At 41.6% G+C, this 22730-nt stretch overlaps 1 protein-coding gene across 2 annotated transcripts in view; it reads right to left on the bottom strand.

Moving 5' to 3' along the window:
- Positions 1-22730, bottom strand: part of Ryr3 (ryanodine receptor 3) — a 569960-nt gene that overhangs the window by 77860 nt on the left and 469370 nt on the right. For both annotated transcript variants that reach the window (XM_029469442.1, XM_085834580.1), the window contains 5 exons: positions 15699-15748; positions 15243-15303; positions 12654-12892; positions 11171-11252; positions 327-457 (listed from right to left, as the gene is read on the bottom strand). In XM_029469442.1, the coding sequence (XP_029325302.1) occupies positions 327-457; positions 11171-11252; positions 12654-12892; positions 15243-15303; positions 15699-15748 (563 nt within the window). The remainder of the gene's footprint in view (positions 1-326; positions 458-11170; positions 11253-12653; positions 12893-15242; positions 15304-15698; positions 15749-22730) is intronic.

Raw genomic sequence — 22730 nt, 5'->3', positions numbered from 1 at the left:
CCCTGAGTGTAGGCAGCACCACTCCATGGGCTGGGGTCTCAGAGTGAATAAAAAGGAGAAAGTGAGTAAGGAACCAACATTCGTCTCCCTCTTTCTCAATGTGGACACAATGTGACTAGCTGCCTCATAACTTTTACCTCCATGCCTTCTTGGCCTTGAGAGAATGAACTTCTTAAACCACAAGCTGTAATAAAAAAGTGTTTTTCCTTGTGATGTGTTAACTGGTACAAGAAAAGTAGTTAATACCACCTCATGTGACCCAACACACTACAGAGCTGTGGTTCTATCCTGCCCCCTTCCTGGCTACTCCCCGAGTTGATACTTACTAGACCGCTCCCTGGGTGTTTTGGTGTTGAAGACTGAGAGGGGATTATAGCGGTTAAGGCTGGGCTCCAGAAAGGCCACAGGGATAGCAGCTGCTAGGGAAGCCAGACATTCTCCAAGAGCAGGACGTTGCCTGGAAACAAAGAAGTCCATTTAGAAGTGGTGCCACTCATATGCGGACCCCACACACCAGCTAGGTCCCCTCCTCAGGATGTCTCACTACTTTCCTATGTTTTACTCCACTGGACATCCTGAGGCATAGTAGGACTGTGTGCACTTTCTCTTCCCAACTTTACCCAAATACTAACAGTTTAGATTGAGCTCACTGCTTCAAATCTAGCTGTAGCTAAGATGATATAATGATATGCTGCGGGGCTGTTATAGGACCATCATGGAAATAGCAGCTTGCTGGAGAAGGTGTACCTGAAAATTTGTGGAACAGGCTGTCAAGTTATAAGACTCCCTCTAGTCCCCAACCGAGACCTGCACCCAAGACTGTGTGGGTTATTTACCCCTCATTGTGTCAAGAACCAACAATTTTAACAGCACAAAGAAGCTGGAATTTCAAAAGCATAGACTCTCTGAAAGTAGATAACAAGGATTTATAGAAGTGGTAGCATTTTTTTTTTTTTCACTGAAAAGCAAGCCAAATTGCTCCTAAATATAACCTTTGGTTAAATTGGTGGTTGCTGAGGTTTGGTCTGTTGCTATGTATTATAATGCTAAATACTGGCCCCCAGGGTCTGGTTACTCCTAGGGATGAGAAGATCCTCATGTGTACCAAATGATGCTATGTAATTTTGCTCCTTAATTTAAAAATATTGGTTGAATAAAGATGCCTACAGTCTGTCGCTGGGCAGAAGGGAGATAGTCAGGGCTTTGGTTCCTGGGCTTGGGGTCTGAAGCAGAGACCAAAAGAAGAGAGGGGAGAGGGGAGAGGGGAGAGGGGAGAGGGGAGAGGGGAGAGGGGAGAGGGGAGAGGGGAGAGGGGAGAGGGGAGAGGGGAGAGGGGAGAGGGGAGAGGGGAGAGGGGAGAGGGGAGAGGGGAGAGGAAAACTTCATGGGGTGGTAGGTAGATTGTGAGAACATGGCCATGAGAGCTGGTCAGTTGGAGTAGGAGTGTCTCAGACAGAACATGGCAAGTTATATCTTGGGGTTATTGACAAGGAAGTAGACAAACTAGCATAGAGGGTTGATACCTGCCCAGCTCTAGTGCATTAAGGTTTATTATAAATATAAGGGTTTTATGTCTTTTATTTAGGAGCTAAATGATCCAAGGTGGGATAGAAACACCCCAATTACTTTTACTACAATATGTGGTGAAGTCCCTTTTTGCTATTATAGATCAATGATAGAACATATATTCCATACAGAACCCCAAAGGCATGCAACTTAAAAAGCCAGGTCTTTACAAAGCAATCATAAGGATTAGCTTCACTCTGCAGCTATTTTAGAGAGAGAGATGCATTTGAGTTGAATTTTTAAAATGTGATCTTAACCTTTTTTTGAATAAAATGACTGGAGAAGGCTGTTGGAGTAGATTGGAATCTTGAGGGCAGCCTGAGAGAGTACAGAATGCCTTAGATGTAAGAGGACTGTGCTGATTAGAGAGGGGAGAAAGGCAGAGGGAGGCTGAGTTGGCATAAAGCTTTGGATTCACAGGAAAACCCACCCAGGCTTCACTCAATTACCAAACCGGCTCAAAAAGTGAAATTTTAAACCACTCTGAAGAAAAACTAATAAATGCATTTTTTATCCTTTATTTTCTCAGGCTCAGCTTTTAAGAAATGAACCGCTTATGTGCTATGAAGTGTTCGAGGGAATGACTTTCAGATCACTCCAGTAGGAGGGGTCGTTAGTCAGTTCACCACTTCCTAGATGATGGCACAGCCTTGTCCTCCAGGGAGAGGTCTGGCTGTTAGATTCCTTCTGACTTCTTCTCCTGACCCAGGTAGGCTTCAGAGGCAAAGCACCCTTGGGCCAAGCTAAGGCCTTGTGTTTGTGTACCAATGCTGTCTGAGTCTCTTCTCTGGAGATGTGTCAGTGGGAAGAGAGAGAGGAATAGGGAGAGAGAGAGGAGGAGAGGGAGAGGGAGGAGGAGAGGTGTATAAACTGCTGCCTAGGCCCACTTCTGAGCAGCCTCCAAACCAGGCCTTTTCCATCAACCATCCTTCTCATAACCTCTTCTTTCTTCTTTGCCTTTTGGGCAAGCTCAAGATAGCAGATAGGCCTGAAGAAAAGAGCATCTCTTTAACTTCCCATCTGAAATGGCCAGTACCCTCAAAGAGGACAGGGAAGAATAACTGAGATGAGTGTCCCACAAAGGGCCATTTCACAGTGTGTACCAACAGAATGGTCAATAAGAAGTTATAGGATGTCTCTTCTGTATCGCTTTGGAAGAAGAGAATGAGAAAGTGTGGCAGGGAAGGGGCTGTCATTGGGGGTGGAGCACAGATGGAAGAGAATCTAGGAGACATTCATATATGGTAAGAAATGATTAGGTAGGATCCCAGGACTGAAGGTAAATTTTTGGTGGCACTGGGAAGTGGTGACACACTTGCTCTGTTTTACTGAAATTGGTGTCCTGAGCTCATGATAGTGGGTATTTAGACAGTGAGGCAGCTATAAAGGCAAGCCTTGAGGGGGAGAAAAGAGCTGAGAAGTCCCAGTTGTGCAGGGTGGCAGTGACAGGGACATGACCCTGTCCTCTCTGATATTAATTACTGAAAAATCTAAGTCACACCAGCTTCTCAACAGGGCACTCTCTAGTCAGGAACACATGTGGATGCTAATTAGCTGCTCAGTCAAGAGAGATAAACAACAGCTCTCCTGGCCCAGCTGCTAACACAGTAAAATCCACAAGACTGACAATTAATCCTTCTGGCTATGAAATGCCAGAGAGAATGACCTGGGGCTTCCAGGCTCATAGAGTGATGGAGGGAGACATAGGTTTCTCCAGTCATTAGTGCCCCTAGGGGGTAATGTAGATGTAAGCAAGGCTTCCAGGCAGGGCAGAGGCTGCATGGCTAGCTCCATAGCAACCAAAAATAAAAGAAAGGTCTTGCGGTTTATCATTGGATATGGAAACCATTTTTTCTTTAATCTTTACTGTCAGATAGAGTATTTTTCACATAAGTAAGTAAGTCAAGGAGAGGTTTCAATATGTATTCCAGTATTTATTAGTTCCTAATTTCCAAATTATGGGGCTTTCTTTGTCAATCTCTTATTTACATGATGTCAGCAACAGTGAACCTCTCAAATGTCTATTGTCAGGGACACAGTCAAAGACAAATAAATTAGAGTATCGAATAGTATTGTGGTGGTTTGATTGAAAATGGCCCCCATAGGCTCATAGAGATTGGCACTGTTGGGAGGTGTGGCCTTGTTGAAATAGATGTATCCTTGTTGGAGGAAGTGTGTCGCTGGGGTGGACTTTGGGGTTTCAGATGACCAAGCCTGGCCCAGTGTTACTCTTTCTTCCTGCTGCTACCTGATCCAGATGTAGAACTCTCAGCTACCTCTCCAGCACCATGTTGGCCCATGTTCTGCCATACTTCCCATCATGGTAACCACAGACTAAACCTCGGAACTGTAAGCCAGCCCTGATGAAACTCTTGAGAAGAGTTGCTATGGTGATGGTGTCTCTTCACAGCAGCACAAACCCTAAGACAAATACTTTATACACATATATGTGTCATGAATTTAAACTTCCGTCCTGTACATGCATGATACTATGGAGAGGAAGTAGCATGAACAGAGTAGAACACACGGTGGGGGTGGGGCACAGTCCTAAATGGCAATGTTAATAAGCTTGGTGGCTTAGATAGGTGTGATGTACAAGCAGAAATGATTGATCAGTGCAAGCCAGGAAGGTGGAAGGAACAAACATCTAAAGTGTGAAGGAAAAAAAAAATTAGTTTTCATTCAAAATAAAACTGAGATTAAAGATTAACAAAATGAAGAACCAAACTTGATTGTCTGAAAAATCTTCCCTGAAATCTCTTTAAATCAATATTTCTAACAAAACCAAAAAATCAAAACAAACAAAAAAAAAACCCAAAAAACAAAAACACTCCATATTGGAGAACTCAAGAATTTTGCATGATCAAATAAACAATATGTTTACTCTTCGATATTCGGTATATGAAAACCTCACAGATTTATGTAATTCTCAATACTATTCTGACTTCAAAGTATTCCAAAAGACACTTCTCCACTCCGTGTTGTTTACCTTTTCTTTTCACAATCACTCCCATCACTGAAGTAAGTGATTCTTTTCTAACTACAAGTCACTTGTCAGGTGGAGCTGGGCCGAATACTCAGTGATTCCCCCTGCCATTCAATAGATTTTATTTTATTTTATTTTAGAGACAAGGTTTCTCTGTGTAACCCTGGCTGTCCTGGAACTCTCTTTTGTCAAGAAAAACTTAGTTAAAGGTTATCAGGTCCAAAGGAAACTCGATAAAAGCCAGCCCTCCTCGGGAACTTATGAGGCTTGTTCCACTCTACCAAAGGAGCCATTTCCCTTACCACTGCCAGGAGGGACAAATGACCATTGTGACCTCCAGGCTCCCTCAGTATCCCAAAACCCTGTTGTACATGCCATCTCCGTGCTGATGGCATCTAGGCTCTTGTAAGGTCTTCTCACATCCTCCCCGTCCCTCCCATCAAGCTGTTCATTCTTGTAACATTGCTGTGCTGGCTCTATTCTTTCTTCTGCCCACTCTCCTTGTCTTCTTTCTTGCTCCCCCTCTTTCTATGTTTCTCTCCCTCTCTCTGCTCTCTTCCTGCTTCCCTCATGACCTGGTCCAGTCTGCTGGCCATGGTCAGTCTGCTACTTTCTCTGCTCTGAATTCTTCCTTTGGTGGTTCTCTCTGTCATGTCTACAACAAGAACCTTCCCCTTAACAATCCCATGGAGCTGTCATGTCTCATTTTATACAAAAGGTGCTGGAGACATGCTGGTTCTACTATATGTTTCTCTCTAAAACTCGATATTAGAAAAGAAATTAAACAGACATCTGGATCTGTGCTGAAGTTATAATATGTATTATAACCCCAGACCACAAAGTAGTAACCAATCAAGTGGGGGTACAGGAATTAAAACATACTCTACAGAAGGGGCCTTAAAGATGACTTATCAAGTTAGGAGCACTGGATGATCTTTGAGAGGACCTGGGTTTGATTCTCAGCACATGGCAACAGATAACCATGTATAACCCCAGTTCTAGAGCACCTGGCATCTTCTTCTGACATTCTGGGGTACAAGGCATGCATATGTTGCACACACATTCAAACAAAACACTGATAAGCATGAAACTAATTAACTAATAAATTAAAAACCAGCAACAATAACAATGATAACAGCAATAATAAGAGCCAAAACCCATAATTTCCAGAATTAGAAGACTGAAGAAGTCTTTGGAGGTATATACAGGATTTAGGAGTTGCTTGAAACAGTGAGCGTTTAGGTCTATGAAATTCATTAAAGACCTGGTGGACAATATATATGTGGGGAGCTTCCATCTTGCAGAGTTAAGCTATGGGGCCAAGAATGGTATGTGCCTGTAATTCCTGTCACCTGTCCTCTCAGTCTGGAGAAACTCCTGGAGGTGCATTGGCAGGAAGTAATGAGAAGGAACTTGCTTTGGAGCTGCAGACCCAAGCTCACCAGAGGGTGAGCATATATTAAATTTCTCAAGAAACACCTGGCTGCAATGTGAGAGTTTTACTCACTTCTCATCTGGGCTAGCCATTTACTTGTCTTAGGAGTGGACATTAGAGCTCTAGGAAGGGCTTGGCCCTATCCCAGGTTCTCAGCTTTGAAGCTGCCTGCTGTTTCCTTCCAGTTCACTCTCAACTGTTTTAACACACACACACACACACACACACACACACACACACATACATATGCACGCATGCACAGGCCTTTGTTCTTGAGAATTAACAATATTCCTAGCAGCAAAAAAGAGAGAAAAAGATGATAAATTTATCCAGAAAAAGAAAAACAGAATGTGTATTCTCTATACACTTACAGAAAATAAAATTGAAAATATTAACACAGAGGAAGTTTTTGGAAAAAAAAATCATAAAAATTGTTAAACAGAAAGAAAACAACCAGCTAATAGTTTCTAGTAAGAAACCAGGTGTGAAAAGTTAAGGAACAAACTTACACAGGATTACTTTCCCTGAACAAAAAAACAGGGAAAACATACACACACACACACACACACACACACACACACACCAAAAACTGTGCTGTAGTTTAGACTTGGAATGTTCTCAAAAGGTCCATGAATTAGAGGCTGCAGGGAGGCAGTAGTACTTTGAAGAGATAGGGGCAAAAGGATTTAAGTTGCAGGAGCTTTCCCCTTGAGGGGTGGGGGTGGGGGGTTCTTGCCCTGCTTATTGCTGTTTTACCAGTGGCTAAAAGTAATGGAACCAGTCAACCACAGGCTAAAATCAGTTGTTTGTAATACAAACTACTGAAAAGGAAACATTTCCCAAATAAAGCAAAATTTCTTGACCTGCAGAGTAAAGTGAAGAGGGTTAAATAGAATAGTCAGTCCTGGGATGCATCACAGGCAAATGAAGGAAAGCTATGAACTGTCAGTTCCCTGCTCTCCTCTGTAATGCCATGTGTGAGTGGAGTGCTGGATGCATTGGAGAGAAAATGATTGATGGTAGCTAAGGCTCTATGTGGACATTATAAAGTTCCCAGAGACTTCAGGGCTCTTACAGAAGTGACTGTCCCATGATGACTCCAGACTGTCAAAAGACAAAAAAAAAAAAAAAACAAAAAAAAACAAAAAAAAAAACTAAATTTAAAGAAAACTAAGAATAGGGAATTTCTGTTCAGAAATTTGGACGATGTGCTAAACGATGGAGGCACAAAGTAAAGTGGGCCGGGAAGTGAGTATCAGGACAAAATGCAAACGCTACGGTGAATTTTATAGCAAAATAGAAAACGGGATGAGAAGTAGGCTAGAATTGTTGTATATACAATTTGCTTTTTTTCTAAAGTGGAAACTTAATAGATATAGTATACTAAATGATATATTTGAAATATGATTTATAGGTTAAAGAAATCAGGTTTTTGTCTTTTTCTAATATGACAAAGCTGCAAAATTCTATGTATCCTATGATCTCACATGCCTGAAAATTCGTATACAGAGAAATCATCAAGACTGATGCATACCCAAATGTGGCTAGTGACTTCTCAGGGGAGTGGGTCTGGATGGGATGTGGCATAGAGTAAAGAAGGTGGCAGACTTTTAACTTTACATATGGAAAGTATTACAATTAGAACATAAAACAGAACAAGAGAAAAATCAAAACAAGCAAAAACAGACATAAAAACCATTGCTTGTGCCAACAGCACAGTCCTAGGATCCTAAGTTGCTAGGTTTCCAGTTGTTGGGTCTCTTTAATTCTGGCTAGCTAGTCTTATGTGAATGTAGAATAAAAATCCAAACTCCAATATTCCCAGCTCTGTTCAGAGCAATCACAGCAATGAATGTGAATTAAGTACAAAAAGCCATGGGTGAACAAGGCTTTCTGGCCTGACATTTCAAAATTAACTTTTTGTCTATTTTTTTCAAAAGAAAAATGCAGAAACTGTACAAAAAGTTATATAAGGTTTCTTGGTGTGTTCTCTCTCTCTCTCGCTCACTCTCTCTGTGATATTTTCACTAAGTGAAAAGTTAATTGGAAAATCTTTATCAATTCTATTTATTTGGTTAAAAATACAAGTTTAAAATTTTTATCTTGGGGCTGGAGAGATGGCTCAGTGCTTAAGAGCACTGGCTGCAAGCAGGACACCCAGGGAAAGGGGAAGGACAGTAACCTACCCACAAAACCTTCAACCCAAAATGTGTCCTGTCTATAAGATGTGCAGGGACAAAGATAGAAAGGACACTGAGGGAATGGCCAACCAATGACTGCCCCAAACTAAGACGCATCCCATGGGCAAGAGCCAATCCCTGACACTGTTAATAGTACTCTGTTATGTTTGCGCACAGAAACCTAGCATTAACTGTCATCTGAGAGGATCCACCCAACAGCCAATGGAAAGAGATGCAGAGACTCACACCCAAACATTAGGTGGAGCTCAGGAGTCTCATAGAAGAGTTGGGAGAAAGATGGAGGCCAAAGAGGACAGGGACTCCACAGGAAGACCAACAGAGTCAGCTAACCTGGAACCTTGGGGGGCCCCAGACACTGAAGCACCAACTAAAAAGAGAGTACAGGCTAGACCTAACCCCCCTATATATATGTAGCAGATGAGCAGCTTGGTCTTCATGTGGGTCAGCAGGGGCTGTCTCTAAATGGACAGCCTCGGCCTCATTGGGAGAGTATATGTGTAGTCCTGCAGCAACTTAATGTGTGGGGTGGGGTTTCAGAGTAGAATGTGTGTGTATGTGGGGGGTTGACACCCAGAGGAGGGCTTCCCCTTCTAAGGGAAATGGGGAGAGGTACTGGGAGCAGAGGAAGGGCTAATATTGGGTTGCAAGGTGAATAAATAAATATATTTAATAATAAAAGAACACTGACTGCTCTTCTAGAGGACCTGGGTTCAATTTTAACACCCACATGATGGCTCACAAGCATCTGTAATTCCAGTTCCTGGTATTCAATAACCTGGACAGTGGTGGTGCATAGCTTTAATCTAAGCACTCAGGAGGCAGAACTAGGAGCATCTCTTGAGTTCTAGGCCAGCCTGGACTACAGAGTGAGTTCCAGGACAGTTCAGGCTACTCAGCGAAATGCCATCAAAAAGAACCCCAAAACCCAAACCAAACAAACAAAAAACACCACCAACAAAAAAAACCAAAACCCCCAAAATCATTAACTGTTGATGACAAAGCCATTTTTGTGTTTTCTGTAAAACAGTAAGGAAAGCCAGGCAAACGCAAAGACATCCTTGTTGCGGTAAATCCCCTCCCAAATATGCCCCAGCAATGAAAACAGGACACAGTTAATATGATTACATGCTGCGTGCCTAGATTGGGCAGGTCTACCACTACACTACCATCTTCCACAGCTTATGAGACCCCTTAGAATTTGCAGTTTTTCCAGGCCACGTGCTTCTGCTCCACTTTTCTCCTTCTTCCTCCTCCTCTCTGTCCCCTCCCTCTTTCATTTTCTCCTTCCTCTCCCCTCCTGCTCCACCTTCCCTTTTATCTGCCCAATCATCAACTCTCCTTTTTGTTACAAATTAAGGTGGGAAGCAGGTTTACAGGAAATCACCTGAGTGCTGACTCATTCCTTGTTCACAACCACTCACAGGAGAATGGAGTTAACATCAAATATAATTAGCCCAGGGCTATCCACAACACATCCCCATAAGGCAAATTTAACCATTAGTTCTTCGGTGAGTTTCTTGAAACCTGTAAGCCATTTGGAAGCTGGGACTCTGGTGGAATAGACTGGTTTTCAATTCATCCCTAAGACGGATTTTAATCCACCGGTTCAGTTAAGTTCTTAGAAGGGATAAGTTCTCATTTTGCTTTACTGACACACTTTTAATATATGTGTGTTTCAGTATGAAATGAGGGTTGGATTTTAGGGTGTTTGATCCAAGCTTCATATATGGGTATGTTAGTAGAGCCCCCAAGTGTGATCAGATTAAATTACTTAAAAACAGATTGGATTCTTTCAGGCTTGCTTATTTGAAAGGGATAAGAGACTCAGGCCTTCAGGAATAAGGCTAAATCTGAAGCTTTTATCCTTATTTTACCTCTGGAATTAAGCAGAACAATATAACACATGGCCCCTGAGGCTGAAAAGCTAAGGGCTGTCAGGCTTCCACCATCACAGACTGGTTATAGAGGAAAAGCTGAAACCCCAAACCTACAAGTAAGTATGCCCAGATTCGAGATTATCAAATAGCTTTTCTGGGACCGAACTGTTTGTTGTTTAAAACCATAGCTAATCTGACAGCTGTTTGTGGCAAAGGTCCAAGGGTGTGTCACATAGAGACTCATTAAACACTAAAGCCACTGCCTTAGGTCCCTCAAGTGTCTCAGAAAGCTTTGGCCACAGGAACTCTGGAAGCTTTGCAGAAGCCCTGATAATGAAGCGCACATGCCTTCAACATTTTTTTTTTTTGGCTTCTAGCACATGATTTTGCGGGATTTTATAGTCCTTTCAGTATATATACTGAATATACACTGAATAAATATATTCAGTAGCTTTTTCCACCAAAGTCTTCGATCTGATTAATTTCACTACTTTTTTTTTACATTACGACAAAATTTTTCATAACTCAGCTGTAAAGCTGCTATTCCTGATTAGTGACTATTTGGGTTTTGCTGGACTGAAAAGCAGATGTTAAGTGTTTTAAAATTTAGTATGGTATCTTATTATTCTCTAAGAATTTTATATGTGCATCCTACACTTTCTCCCTTCCCCTTTTCCTGTTTACTCCCTTCTATATACTCCTCCTTGCTTTCTTTCAAATTCATGACGTCTTTTAAAAAATTGTTGTTTTACACACACACACACACACACACACACACACACACTTATGTATTCTCAAACATAAATACAGCCTCTCAGTTCTCAGTCTGTATAATGTACTGATCATTTGGTATTGGATGTGAAGTTTGTGTGCTTTCCCCTAGGGAAGCCTGTTTCTCCAGCCTCAGCACTCCTTAGCTGCTTGTAGTTCTTTGGGTAGGGTTGGAGACTCTTGGGCTGGCCTAAGTCCCTATTAGCGCATCTATTTTTGTTCTCGTTTAGCTCGTGTTTAGGCAGAATGTGTTAGCCCTCTCTCCCCCACAACATTTTTTTTTTTTGAGCCAAAGAGTTTTTAACTTAAAAAAAGTAAGCAAAAAACTAATTACCTTTCAACATAGATGTTTTTCCCAGTCCCAAGGGAGTAGAGGCTGCACAGAATGTGGTAGCATGAAACCTGCACATCGCTCACTGAAACAAAGAGAAGCCAGAGCCACATATCAGTCTCAGCTCCAGCTCCATCACACGGAAAAGTCCATGAAGAAAAAAAAAAATTAAGGAAGGCATCAGTCACAAGCCCTCTCTAGTTTTCCTTTCTCCCTGTTTCTGTAAACAAGTGAAATCCTCTTCAAACCGGACACTCTTTTACTACTTGTTGGAAAACACTGACAGGAAGACGTGCTCCACTGGTGTCACCTATGTCATTTGCAGGCCTCCTGATGGAGATCACAAAGCTTCCTGGAGAAAGGAATCTTCTGGTCAATGGATCTCCCAAACAGGTCATTTACCCAATAAAGACGACATTACAGTCAAACATTACCGAGGGAAATATTGTCTTCCTCTGGATGGAAGAGCGAATAAAACTTGAAGCCTCTATATTACTTTTGATAATTTTCTAAGACGGTCTGTACATCTGTCATGCTTTATTCAGAGAGGGAGGGAGGGAGGAAGGGAAGGGGGGAGACAGGGAGAAAGGGAAGGAGGGAGACAGAGAGAAAGGGAAGGAGGGAGGGTTGAAAAGAGAGGGAAGAAGGGAGAGGGAGAGAGAGAGAAGGAGGGAGAGAGAGATATCTCAAATATGATCATCTAAAATATTAGGCTGTATTTTTAATTGTATCATGGTCTTCCCTGTTTTCTAAGGGAATAGAGTTCTGAAGGAACACAAAGAATTTTGTCAGCAGGCAACATGCCCTCAATCATCTCTAGACCTCATACCATGGACTGCTAGGACTACTTCAACAAAACTAGAAACAATTTAATGTTTTATTTTTCAACCAAGACACTGCCTTGTTTCCATGTCATAGAACTTCTACCTAGTGGGGACTAACTGATGGAAGACATAGCCCTAGCTATGGACAACTGGCTAAATTAAATCACATGGCAATGTTTAAGCAGTCCTGAAGCTTGGTGACAGAGCATGAACACGGGGGTGGGGGTGGGGCTGGACATTCTGCTAAGTACAAAGCAAAATAAAACCATTGGGAGAAAAACCCATGTGATGTTAACCTCTTTCCTTTGCTCCTGGTACCAGTGAATGATCAAGGCTTTTTAATATGATCCACAGCATCTGGAAGCCCTGGCAGCAGAGGGTATATACTTCTAAGGTGTGTTGCTCAGATAAGCTTTTCAAATTCGATGGAGCAGGGGCGAGACTGGTTCAGAGTGAAATCGGAGAAAGATGAAATGTTCTAAACTCACACTAAAGGATTTCTTCCTTTCCAAGGGATGATCACTGCATTTTTTTTTAAATTTAATCTAAGAAAAGTGTGGGACATCTGTCTTTCTACTCTGCCCTCAAGGTCAATGTGAGTGAGTGGGTCTCTGTCTGTGGCCAGCGCATAGACATTGGTGACAAACAGCAGTAGGACTCACAGAGTAGATCCACCCCAAACTGATGCTGAGCGATGTGCTCAAAGATGGATGTCAGGATGGGAAGCAGAGCCACTGTGGTGTAGTTAATATTCTGAGAAACACCTTTGATCTGCGTTCGGGAATGGGTAAACTTCCCCAGCTTCAGGTTTTCGGAGGTCTTCTCTAAGTCTTCAGCAGCATTTTCAAAGAATGCTCGCAGCCCAGCTTTCACCAGCTCTGAGCCTGACTTCATCACTGTCCTGCAAGTGAACAGCAGTCAGAAACAGGCACAACTGGATTGTCAGGTCAACCCCCTTTACATGGTGGTGACTTGGAGGCAAACTGGGCAGACAGTGGATATTGGTCTGTTTCCATCTGGAAAATAGACCTTAACCACACAGATCACTTGGGCTTGGCTTGTGGAGATCATTGCCAAACTCTTCAGGACCCACAAAGAACAATTTAGAATGGAAGTCACTTGTGACCTACAGCTTGCTGCAGCTGCCTCATCTGTTATTATCCAATGAAAGGATAGGAGTGAGCCTTTTCTACAGCTCACTTGGGGTTAAGAACTTTTGTTCTTTGTTTGCTATTTAGGAGGAAGGAGGAGAAAAGAGAAGAGAGGCAAGCAGTCTCCTAAAGCCTGTACTTCTCCTAGTTTGCAGAGCAATCGTGCATTGGATGAGGGGAGAGGAAAGGGAGAAAGCCAGTCCATTAGAAAGCCAGCCTTATTAGGTCAGTGGGGCAGAGGAAGCTAAGAACAGCTGAATTCTTCCCTCAGAACTGTTTCATAGAACACAGAATTGGGACAAAACCTATATTCAGTCTGTAATTTTCCATATTGCAATATCAACTTCAGGAGATATTGACAGAATTCCTTCCAGGGCATATGCTCTTTCTCTTCAAAGTTTTCTTGGTAATTATCAAACATATCAGGACAGTAAGGACCATCAGTGAGGCTTGCTCTGAAGAGCAGAGATCTCCTGCAATGATCAGTACTCTTGTTATTATTTATTTATTGGGGTGTGTGTGTGTGTTTTGGTCAGAGGCTAATGTTGGGCATCTTCCTTGACCACTTTCCATTCTATGTATTGAAGCAGGGTCTCTGATTTGAACCCACGGCTAAGTAACTTGGTTAGTCTAGCTGGCCAGCTTGTTCTGGGATCCTGTCCCTGCCTGCCTGGTGATGAGTTGCTATAACCACTAGACATTTTTGTGGGACCTGGGGATCTGAACTCCTAGCCTCATGCGTGTCAGGCAAGTGCTTTTACCCACCAAGCCATATCTCTAGCCCTTATTATTTTTCATGGGCTTGAGTTTGTCACAGGCTGTCATCTTTGGGTCACTCTCTTAAGAAGGTAGTTCTCTTTTACATTAGCTCTTGAGGGGTATGTCCTCTTCCTGACTCTGATAAGAACCATTTATTAATTAATGGTGGTTTTTTTTTTTTTTTTTTGAGACAAGGTCTCACTATATAGCCTTTTGGCTGACCTTAAGTACACAGAGATCTGCCTGCCTCAGCTTCCTGAGTACTGAGATCAAACGTATGTGCCACCACACTTTGCATAAGGACCTTTTTTCTTCTTTTTTATTTGTTTATTCTTGTCTCATGTATTACATCCCTACCACAGTTTCCCATCCCTTCACTCCTCCCAGTGCCCCACCCCTGATCCACTCCCCTGTTTCCCTTCAGAAAAGAATGGGGATATCAACTGAACACAGCATAACAAGTTACAATAGGCACAAACCCTCATATAAAGGATGACGGAGGCAACCCAGTAGAAGGAAAAGGGTTCCAAGAGTAGGCGAGAGACTCAGAGGTACCTCTCACTCCCACTGTTGGGAGTCCCACAAGAACACTAAGCTACACAACCATAACATAAATGTAGAAGACCTATGCAGATCCATACAGGCTCCCTGATTGTCATTTCAGTGTCTGTGAGCCCCTATGAGCGCTGCTTAGATGATTCTGTGAGCCATGTTCTTATGGTGTCCTTGGCCCCACTAGCTCCTACATCCTTCCTCCTCCTCTTCCTAGGGGATGCCCAGAATTCTGCCTAATGTTTAGCTATGGGTTTCCGACTCTGCTCCATTAGTTGCTAGATGAAGCTTCTGATAAGGACCGCTCTTAATGAGCATGTTAAACAAAACTCCTGTCAGTTTATTTTACTATATCTCTCTTTAAAACTATCACGTATGTTAATATTACACAACTGTGTATTGTTGTCTTTTTAAAAATAAAACCTTCTTTCCTGTTCAGCCAACCTTCCTGCAGATTCTCAAATTAGCCTGAGATTTATTTATTTATTTACTTATTTTTAGGATGACAAGGGTTTCATTGCCTACCACCTATTTCTACCTATACATGTGTGAGTGTGTGTGTGTGTACGTACTATTAAGCACAAATTGAATGTTGCTATGTTATTTATACATTGTATCTCCTGAAAAAAGAATTTTGTAAAAGAGGGTGAGAGCTGATTAATGGCTTTGTATTTAAGATGGTCCATGACAGTAGGTCTGGACTGTGGGAATGAGAAGCAGAATGCCACTTCTGGGGCCAGACAGGAAGTCAGTCATAAGAAACTATTAGGAAGAAAACATTGGGCTTACCTTGTGTCAAGTGTCTGAGCTAAGATATGGAGACAGCTCACCATTGTCGTTGAATCGCTCCCTAGAATGAAAATCATCAGCCATGACTTCCCCCAACCCAGCCTGGCTGTTAAATACAGCCTTCTTAGTATGCATAAGCCCTAGCCCAGTATAATTAACCAGTAACACACAAAGTGCCAGGTCTGTGTTCAGGGACGAGGCGTTTATCTCTGGTCTGACAGAGCCTCTGCTTCATGATGGATGTCACAGGCAGAGCTTAAAACATTCATTGGTGTGGAAAATCTGAGCTGTTAAAAAGGTAGAGAGGTCATTAATCATGCTTCAGACCAATTTTCTCTGGAAAATTTAGGTGACACCTCAGTCCCAAGGTACAGGTTTTCTAAGGGAGCCACAAATGAAGGCTCAAGGTAATTACAGGAAGGAGTGCTGCCTTTCGCAACACATCCTTTTACTTACCAAAGAGTGAAATCCTGTGTCTAACAAGAGCGGCCAGCTTGCAGAATAGGCTAAAGCAGAAAAGGTTGTAATTCAGAGAGTCACAGAGATTGAAGAAGTGATTTTTCTACATTCTCCCACCCCTCACATGTGAAGCAATACATAGATTGGCACTTTAGGAGGATACACTGTGTCCTCTGGAACAGTCCTTGGAACCATGCTGAGGAAAATAATGTGGTTCACACTGTCATGGTAGAGAATTATGAACCGTTCCTTGCAGGAAGTTCCACCCTACTCAAAAACCATTCCTCTGGAATGAGAATAGCATTTGCCAATGGTCCTGTGCAAACTTTCCTTCGTGATTGTCTTAGTCAGGGTTTCTATTCCTGCACAAACATCCTGACCAAGAAGCAAGTTGGGGAGGAAAGGGTTTATTCGGCTTACACTTCCATACTGCTGTTCATCACCAAGGAAGTCAGGACTGGAACTCAGGCAGGTCAGGAAGCAGGAGCTGATGCAGAGGCCACGGAGGGATGTTCCTTACTGGCTTGCTTCCCTTGGCTTGCTCAGCTTGCCTTCTTATAGAACCCAGGACTACCAGCCCAGGGATGGCACCACCCACAAATGGCTGGGCCCTCCCACCTTGATCACTAATTGAGAAAATGCCTTACAGCTGGATCTCATGGAGGCATTTCCTCAACTGAAGCTCCTTTCTCTGTGATAACTCCAGCCTGTGTCAAGTTGACATACAAAGCCAGCCAGTACAGTGAGAGATGCTATGTGTTAAAATGTTCATTCATGGAACATGAAAAAAAAGATAAAGATTCTAAAAGGCAGTATGGAACTGCGAACTATGCTGCAGTCTTCAAGCTTTAGTTGGAAGGTGGAAAAGTGTTGATGGTTAGAGTAGGGAATAGGAGTCTGTTAAACACAGAAACATTTTAAGAAGTACATTTTTGCTGTTATCTTTTTTTGTACATAAAATAATTTTTATTAGATATTTTCTTTATTTATAATTCAAATGTCACCCTTTTCCCTGTTCCCCCTCTCCTGAACCTCCTATCCCCCACCCCTTGTTTCTATGAAGGTGTTCCCCCACCCACCTATACACTCCTCCTCCCTCAAATTCCCCTACACTGGGGTCTAGAGCCTTCACAGGACCAAGGGCCTCTCCTCCCATTAATGCCTGACAAGGCCATCTTCTGCTACCTATGTGGCTAGAGCCATGGGTCCCTCCATGAGTACTCCTTGGTTGGTAGTTTAGTCCCTGGGAGCTCTGGAGGGTCTGGTTGGTTGATATTGTTGTTCTTCCTATGGGGTTGCAATCGCCTTCAGCTCCTTCAGTCCTTTCTCTAACTCCTCCATTGGGGACCCTGTGATTAGTCTGATGGTTGGATGCAAGCATCTACCTCTGTATTTGTCAGGCTTTGGCAGAGCCTCTCAGGAGACAGCTATTATCAGGCTCCTGTCAGCAAGCACTTCTTGGCATCCACAAGAGTGTCTGGGGTTAGTGTCTGTATATGGGATGGATCCCCAGTTGGGGCAGTCTCTGGGTGGTCTTTCCTTCAGTCTCTGCTCCACATGTTGTCTCCATATTTGCTCCCATGAGTATTTTGTTCCCCTTTCTAAGAAGAACTGAAGCATCCACACTTTTGTCTTCCTTCTTCTTGAGCTTCATGTGGTCTATGAGTTGCATCTTGAGTATTCTGAGCTTTTGGGCTAATATCCACTTATCAGTGAGCGCATACCATGTGTGTTCTTTTGTGATTGGGTTACCTCACTCAGGATGATATTTTCTAGTTCTATCTATTGGTCTAAGAATTTCATGAATTCATCCTTTTTAATAGCTGAGTAGTACTCCATTGTGTAAATGTACCACATTTTTCTGTATCCATTCCTCTGTTGAAAGACATCTGGGTTCTTTCCAGCTTCTGGCTCTTATAAATAAGGCTGCTATGAATATAGTGGAGCATGTGTCCTTATTACATGTTGGAGTATCTTCTGGGTGTCCTCAGGTAAGCACTATGTCCAATTTTCTGAGGAACTGCCAAACTGAGTGGTTGTACCAGCTTACAATCCCACCAGCAATGGAGGAGTGTTCCTTTTTCTCTACAACCTTGCCAGCATCTGCTGTCACCTGAGTTTTTGATCTTAGCCATTCTGACTGGTGTGAGGTTGAATCTCCGGGTTATTTTGATTTGTGTTTCCCATTAGGTGCTTCTTGGCCATTCAATAGTCCTCAGTTGAAAATTCTTTGTTTAGCTTTGTACCCCATTTTTGAATAGGGTTATTTGATTCTTGGGAGTCTAATTTCATGAGTTTTTTGCTTATATTGGATATCAGATGTAGGATTGGTAAAGATTTTTTTCCAATCTGGTGGTAACCATTTTGTCCTATTAACAGTGTCCTTCGCCTTACAGAAGCTTTGCAATTTTATTAGGTCCCATATGTCTATTCTTGATCTTAGAGCATAAGTCATTGGTGTTCTGTTCAGGAAGTTTTCCCCTGTGCCATGTGTTTGAGGCTCTTCCCCACTTTCTCCTCTATTAGTTTCAGTGTCTCTGGTTTTATGTGGAGATCCTTGATCCACTGGGACTTGAGCTTTGTACAAGGAGATAAGAATGGGCTGATTTGCATTCTTCTACATGCTGACTTCCAGTTGAACCAGCACCATTTGTTGAAAATGCTGTCTTTTTTGCACTGGATGCTTTTAGCTCCTTTGTCAAATATCAAGAGACCTTAGATGTGGGTTCATTTCTGGGTCTTCAATTCTATTCCATTGATCTTCCTGCCCATCTCTGTACCAATACTGCACATTTTTGTTTTTGTTTTGTTTTTAAATCACTATTGCTCTGTAATACAGCTTGAGGTCAGAGATGATGACCCCCCCCCATAAGTTCTTTTATTGATGAGAATAGTTTTTGCTATCCTGGGTTTTTGGTATTCCAAATGAATTTGCAAATTGTTCTTTCTAACTCTATGAAAATTATTCCCTATTTTCTAACTCTTTTCCCTATTTTCTTTCTCAGCCTGTTTATCCTTTGAGTAGAGGAAGGTTACTGATTTATTTGAGTTAAATGTTATATTCAGCCACTTTGCTGAAGTAGTTTGTCAGGTTTAGGAGTTCTCTAGTGGAATTTTTGGGGTAACTTAAGTATTCCATCATATCATCTGCAAATAGTGATATTTTGACTTTTTCCTTTCCAATTTGTATCCTTTAACTTCCCATTGTTGTCTAATTGCTCTAGCTAGAACTTCAAGTACTATATTGAATAGACAGGGAGAGAGTGGGTGGCCTTGTCTAGTTTCTGATTTTAGTGGGATTGCTTCAAGTTTCTTTCCATTCAGTTTGATGTTGGCTACTGGTTTGGTGTATATTGCTTTTACTATGTTTAGGTATGGGCCTTGAATTCCTGATCTTTCCAAGACTTTTATCACAAAGGGATGTTGAATTTTGTCAAATGCTTTTTCAGCATCTAATGAAATGATCATGTGTTCTTTTTTCTTTGAGTTTGTTTATGTAGTGGATTACATTGATGGATTTCTGTACATTGAACCATCTCTACAACCCTGGGATAAAGCCTACTTGATTTTGGTGAATGATCATTTTGATGTGTTCTTGGATTTGGTTTGCAAGAATTTTATTGAGTATTTTTGCATCGATGGGATCATAAGGGTAATTGGTCTGAAGTTCTCTTTCTTTTTGTTGGGTGTTTGTATGGTTTTGGAATGATCATAATTGTGACTTCATAGAACGAATTGAGTAGTGTTTCTTCTGTTTCTATTTTGTGGAATAGTTTGAAGAGTTTTGGTATTAGGTCTTCTTTGAAGGTCTGATAGAATTCTGCACTAAACCCATCTGGTTCTGGGCTTTTTTTGGTTGGGAAATTTTCAATGACTGCTTCTATTTCTTTTGGGGGTTATGGGACTGTTAAGATGGTTTATCTGATCCTGTTTTAACTTTGGCACCTGGTACCTGTCTAGAAAATTGTTCATTTCATCCAGATTTTCCAATTTGGTTGAGTATAGGCTTTTATACTAGGATCTAGTGATTTTTTTTAAATTTCCTTGGTTCCCTTGTTATGTCTCCTTTTTTCATTTCTGATTTTATTAACTAAGATACTGCCTCTGGTTAGTCTGGCTAAGGGTTTATCTATCTTGTTGATTTTTTTCAAAGAGCCAGATCCTGGTTTTGTTGATGCTTTGAATAGGTCTCTTTTGTTTCTACTTGGTTGATTTCAGTCCAGAGTTTGATTATTTCCTGCTGTTTACTCCTCTTGGGTGAATTTGCTTTTGTTGTTGTTGTTGTTCTAGTGCTTTCAGGTGTGCTGTCAAGGTGCTAGTGTATGCTCTCTCCAGTTTCTTTTTAGAGACACTCAAGAGTTATGAGTTTTCCTCTTAGTCTTGCTTCCATTGTGTCCCATAAGTTTTGGTATGATGTACATTAATTTTCATTAAATTCTATAAAGTCTTCAATCTCTTTGTTTTTTCCTTGATCAAGTTATCATTGAGTGCTGTTCAGCTTCCATTTGTATGTGGGATTTCCATTGTTTTTGTTGTTATTGAAGACCAGCCTTTGTCCATGGTAATCTGATAGGGTGCATGGGATTACTTCAATCTTCTTGCATCTGTTGAGGCCTCTTTTGTGACCAATTACATGGTCAATTTTGGAGAAGGTACCATGAGGTGTTAAGAAAATGGTATATTCTTTTGCTTTAGGATGAAATGTTCTATAGATATCTGTTAAATCCATTTTGTTCATAACTTCTGTTACTTTCACTTTGTCTCTGTTTAGTTTCTGTTTCCATAATCCGTCCATTGTTGAGAGTGGGGTATTAAAGTCGCCTACTATTACTGTGTGAGGTTCAATGTGTGCTTTAAGCTTTAGTAAAGTTTCTTTTATGAATGTGGGTACCCTTACATTTGAAGCGTAGATATTCAGAATTGAGTTTATCTTGGTAGATTTTTCCTTTGATGAGTATGAAGAGTGTTCTTCCTTATCTTGTATGATAACTTTTGGTTGAAAGTCGACTTTATTTGATATTAGAATGACTACTCCAGCTTGTTTCTTGGGACCATTTGCTTGGAAAATATTTTCCAGTCTTTTACTCTGAGGTAGTGTCTGTCTTTGTCACTGAGATATGTTTCCTGTATGCAGGAAAATGCTGGATCCTATTTACATTATCCAGTCAGTTAGTTCGTGTCTTTTTATTGGTGAATTGAGTCCATTGATGTTAAGAGATATTAAGGAAAAGTGACTTTTGCTTCCTGTTATTTTTATTGATAGAGGTGGAATTGTTTGTGTGCCTATCTTCTTTTGAGTTTGTTGAAATAAGATTACTTTCTTGTTTTTTGTAGTATGTAGTCTCCCTGCTTGTGTTGGCGTTTTCCATTTTTATCCTTTGTAGGGCTGGATTCATGAAAAGATATTGTGTAAATTTTGTTTTGTCATGGAATATCTTGTTTTCTCCACCTATGGTAATTTTGTTGGTTATAGTAGCCTGGGCTGGCATTTGTGTTCTCTTAAGGTTTGTATGACATCTGCCCAGGGTCTTTTGGCTTTTGGAGTCTCTGGTAAGAAGTCTGGTGTAATTCTGATACACCTGCCTTTATATATTACTTAACCTTTTCCCTTACTGCTTTTAATATTCTTTTTGTTTGTTTGTTTTGTGCATTTGGTGTTTTGATTCATGGTGACAGGCAGAATTTCTTTTCTGGTCTAATCTATTTGGAGTTTTGTAGGCTTCTTGTATGTTCATGGGCAACGTTTCTTTAGGTTAGGGACGTTTTCTTCTGTAATTTTGTTGAAGATATTGACTGGCCCTTTAAGTTGGGAATCTTTGCTCTCTTCTATACCTATTATTCTTAGGTTCAGTGTTCTCATCGTGTCCTGGGTTTCCTGAATGTTTTGTATTAGGATCTTTTTGCCTTTTGCATTTTCTTTGACTGTTACATCAATGTTTTGTATGGTATCTTCTCCATCTCAGATTCTCTTGTCTATCTCTTGCATTCTGTTGGTGATGCTCACATCTATGACACTTATCTCTTTCCTTAGTTTTCTATCTCCAGGGTTGTTTCCCTTTGTGATTTCTATATGTTTCTATTTTTATTTTTAGATCCTGGATGGTTTTGTTCAATTCCTTCATCTGTTTGGTTATGTTTTCCTGTAATTCTTTAAGGGATTTTTGTGTTTCCTCTTTAAGGGCTTCTACCTGTTTACCTGTGTTCTCCTTTATTTCTTTAAGGGAGTTATTTATGTCTTTCTTAAAGTCTTCTATCATCATCATGAGAAGTGATTTTAAATCTGAATCTTGCTTTTCCACTGTGATGGGTTATCCAGGACTTGCTATGGTGGGAGAACTGGGTTCTGATGATGCCAAATAATCTTGGTTTCTGTTGCTTATGTTCTTGTGCTTGCCTCTGGCCATCTTGTTATCTCTAGTGCTACCTGCCCTTGCTGTATCTGATTGGGGTCTGCCCCTCCTGTAACCCTGGTTGAGTCAGAACTCCTCAGAGTCCAGCTCTCTCTGTGATCCTGTGATTATAGGATCCTGTGATCCTGAGATCCTAGGTGTGTCAGAGCACCTGGGAGTCAAGCTTTCTATGGGTATTGTGGGAATGGGTACAGAACTAGCGCCCAACGTTTGCTCAGGGAACTGGCTCAGACCTGAAGGAGCCTGTGCCACTGGCTGGGCAGGGTTCCTATGTCGCTGGATCCTGCTGGATGCAGTTACTCCCCGGTGTTGGGACATATGTTGTTACCTTCTCACCTATGGTCCTATGATCCTGGGTATGTTAGAATGCCTGGGAGTCAAGCTTCCTCTGGGTGTTGTAGGACTGGGTGAGGAGCTAGTACCCAAGGTCTGCTCAGGGCACTGGCTCAGACTGGAAGGATGCTGTTATCTTTCATTAGTCTATGGTCTTCCCTAGTTGGGTCCTTGGGAACTAGGAAGCTGCTATTATTATCATTATGATCATGATCATCATCATTAACATCATTGTTGTTATTGATTGTTGTTGTTTGTATTTCTGACGTCTTTTTGTGCTCCACGT

Source organism: Mus caroli, unplaced genomic scaffold (assembly GCF_978045245.1).
Source record: "Mus caroli unplaced genomic scaffold, Mus_caroli_1 scaffold_2, whole genome shotgun sequence".
NCBI lineage: Eukaryota > Metazoa > Chordata > Mammalia > Rodentia > Muridae > Mus > Mus caroli.
The sequence above is the reverse complement of the archived record's forward strand: the minus strand, read 5'-3'. Positions and strand labels throughout refer to the sequence as shown.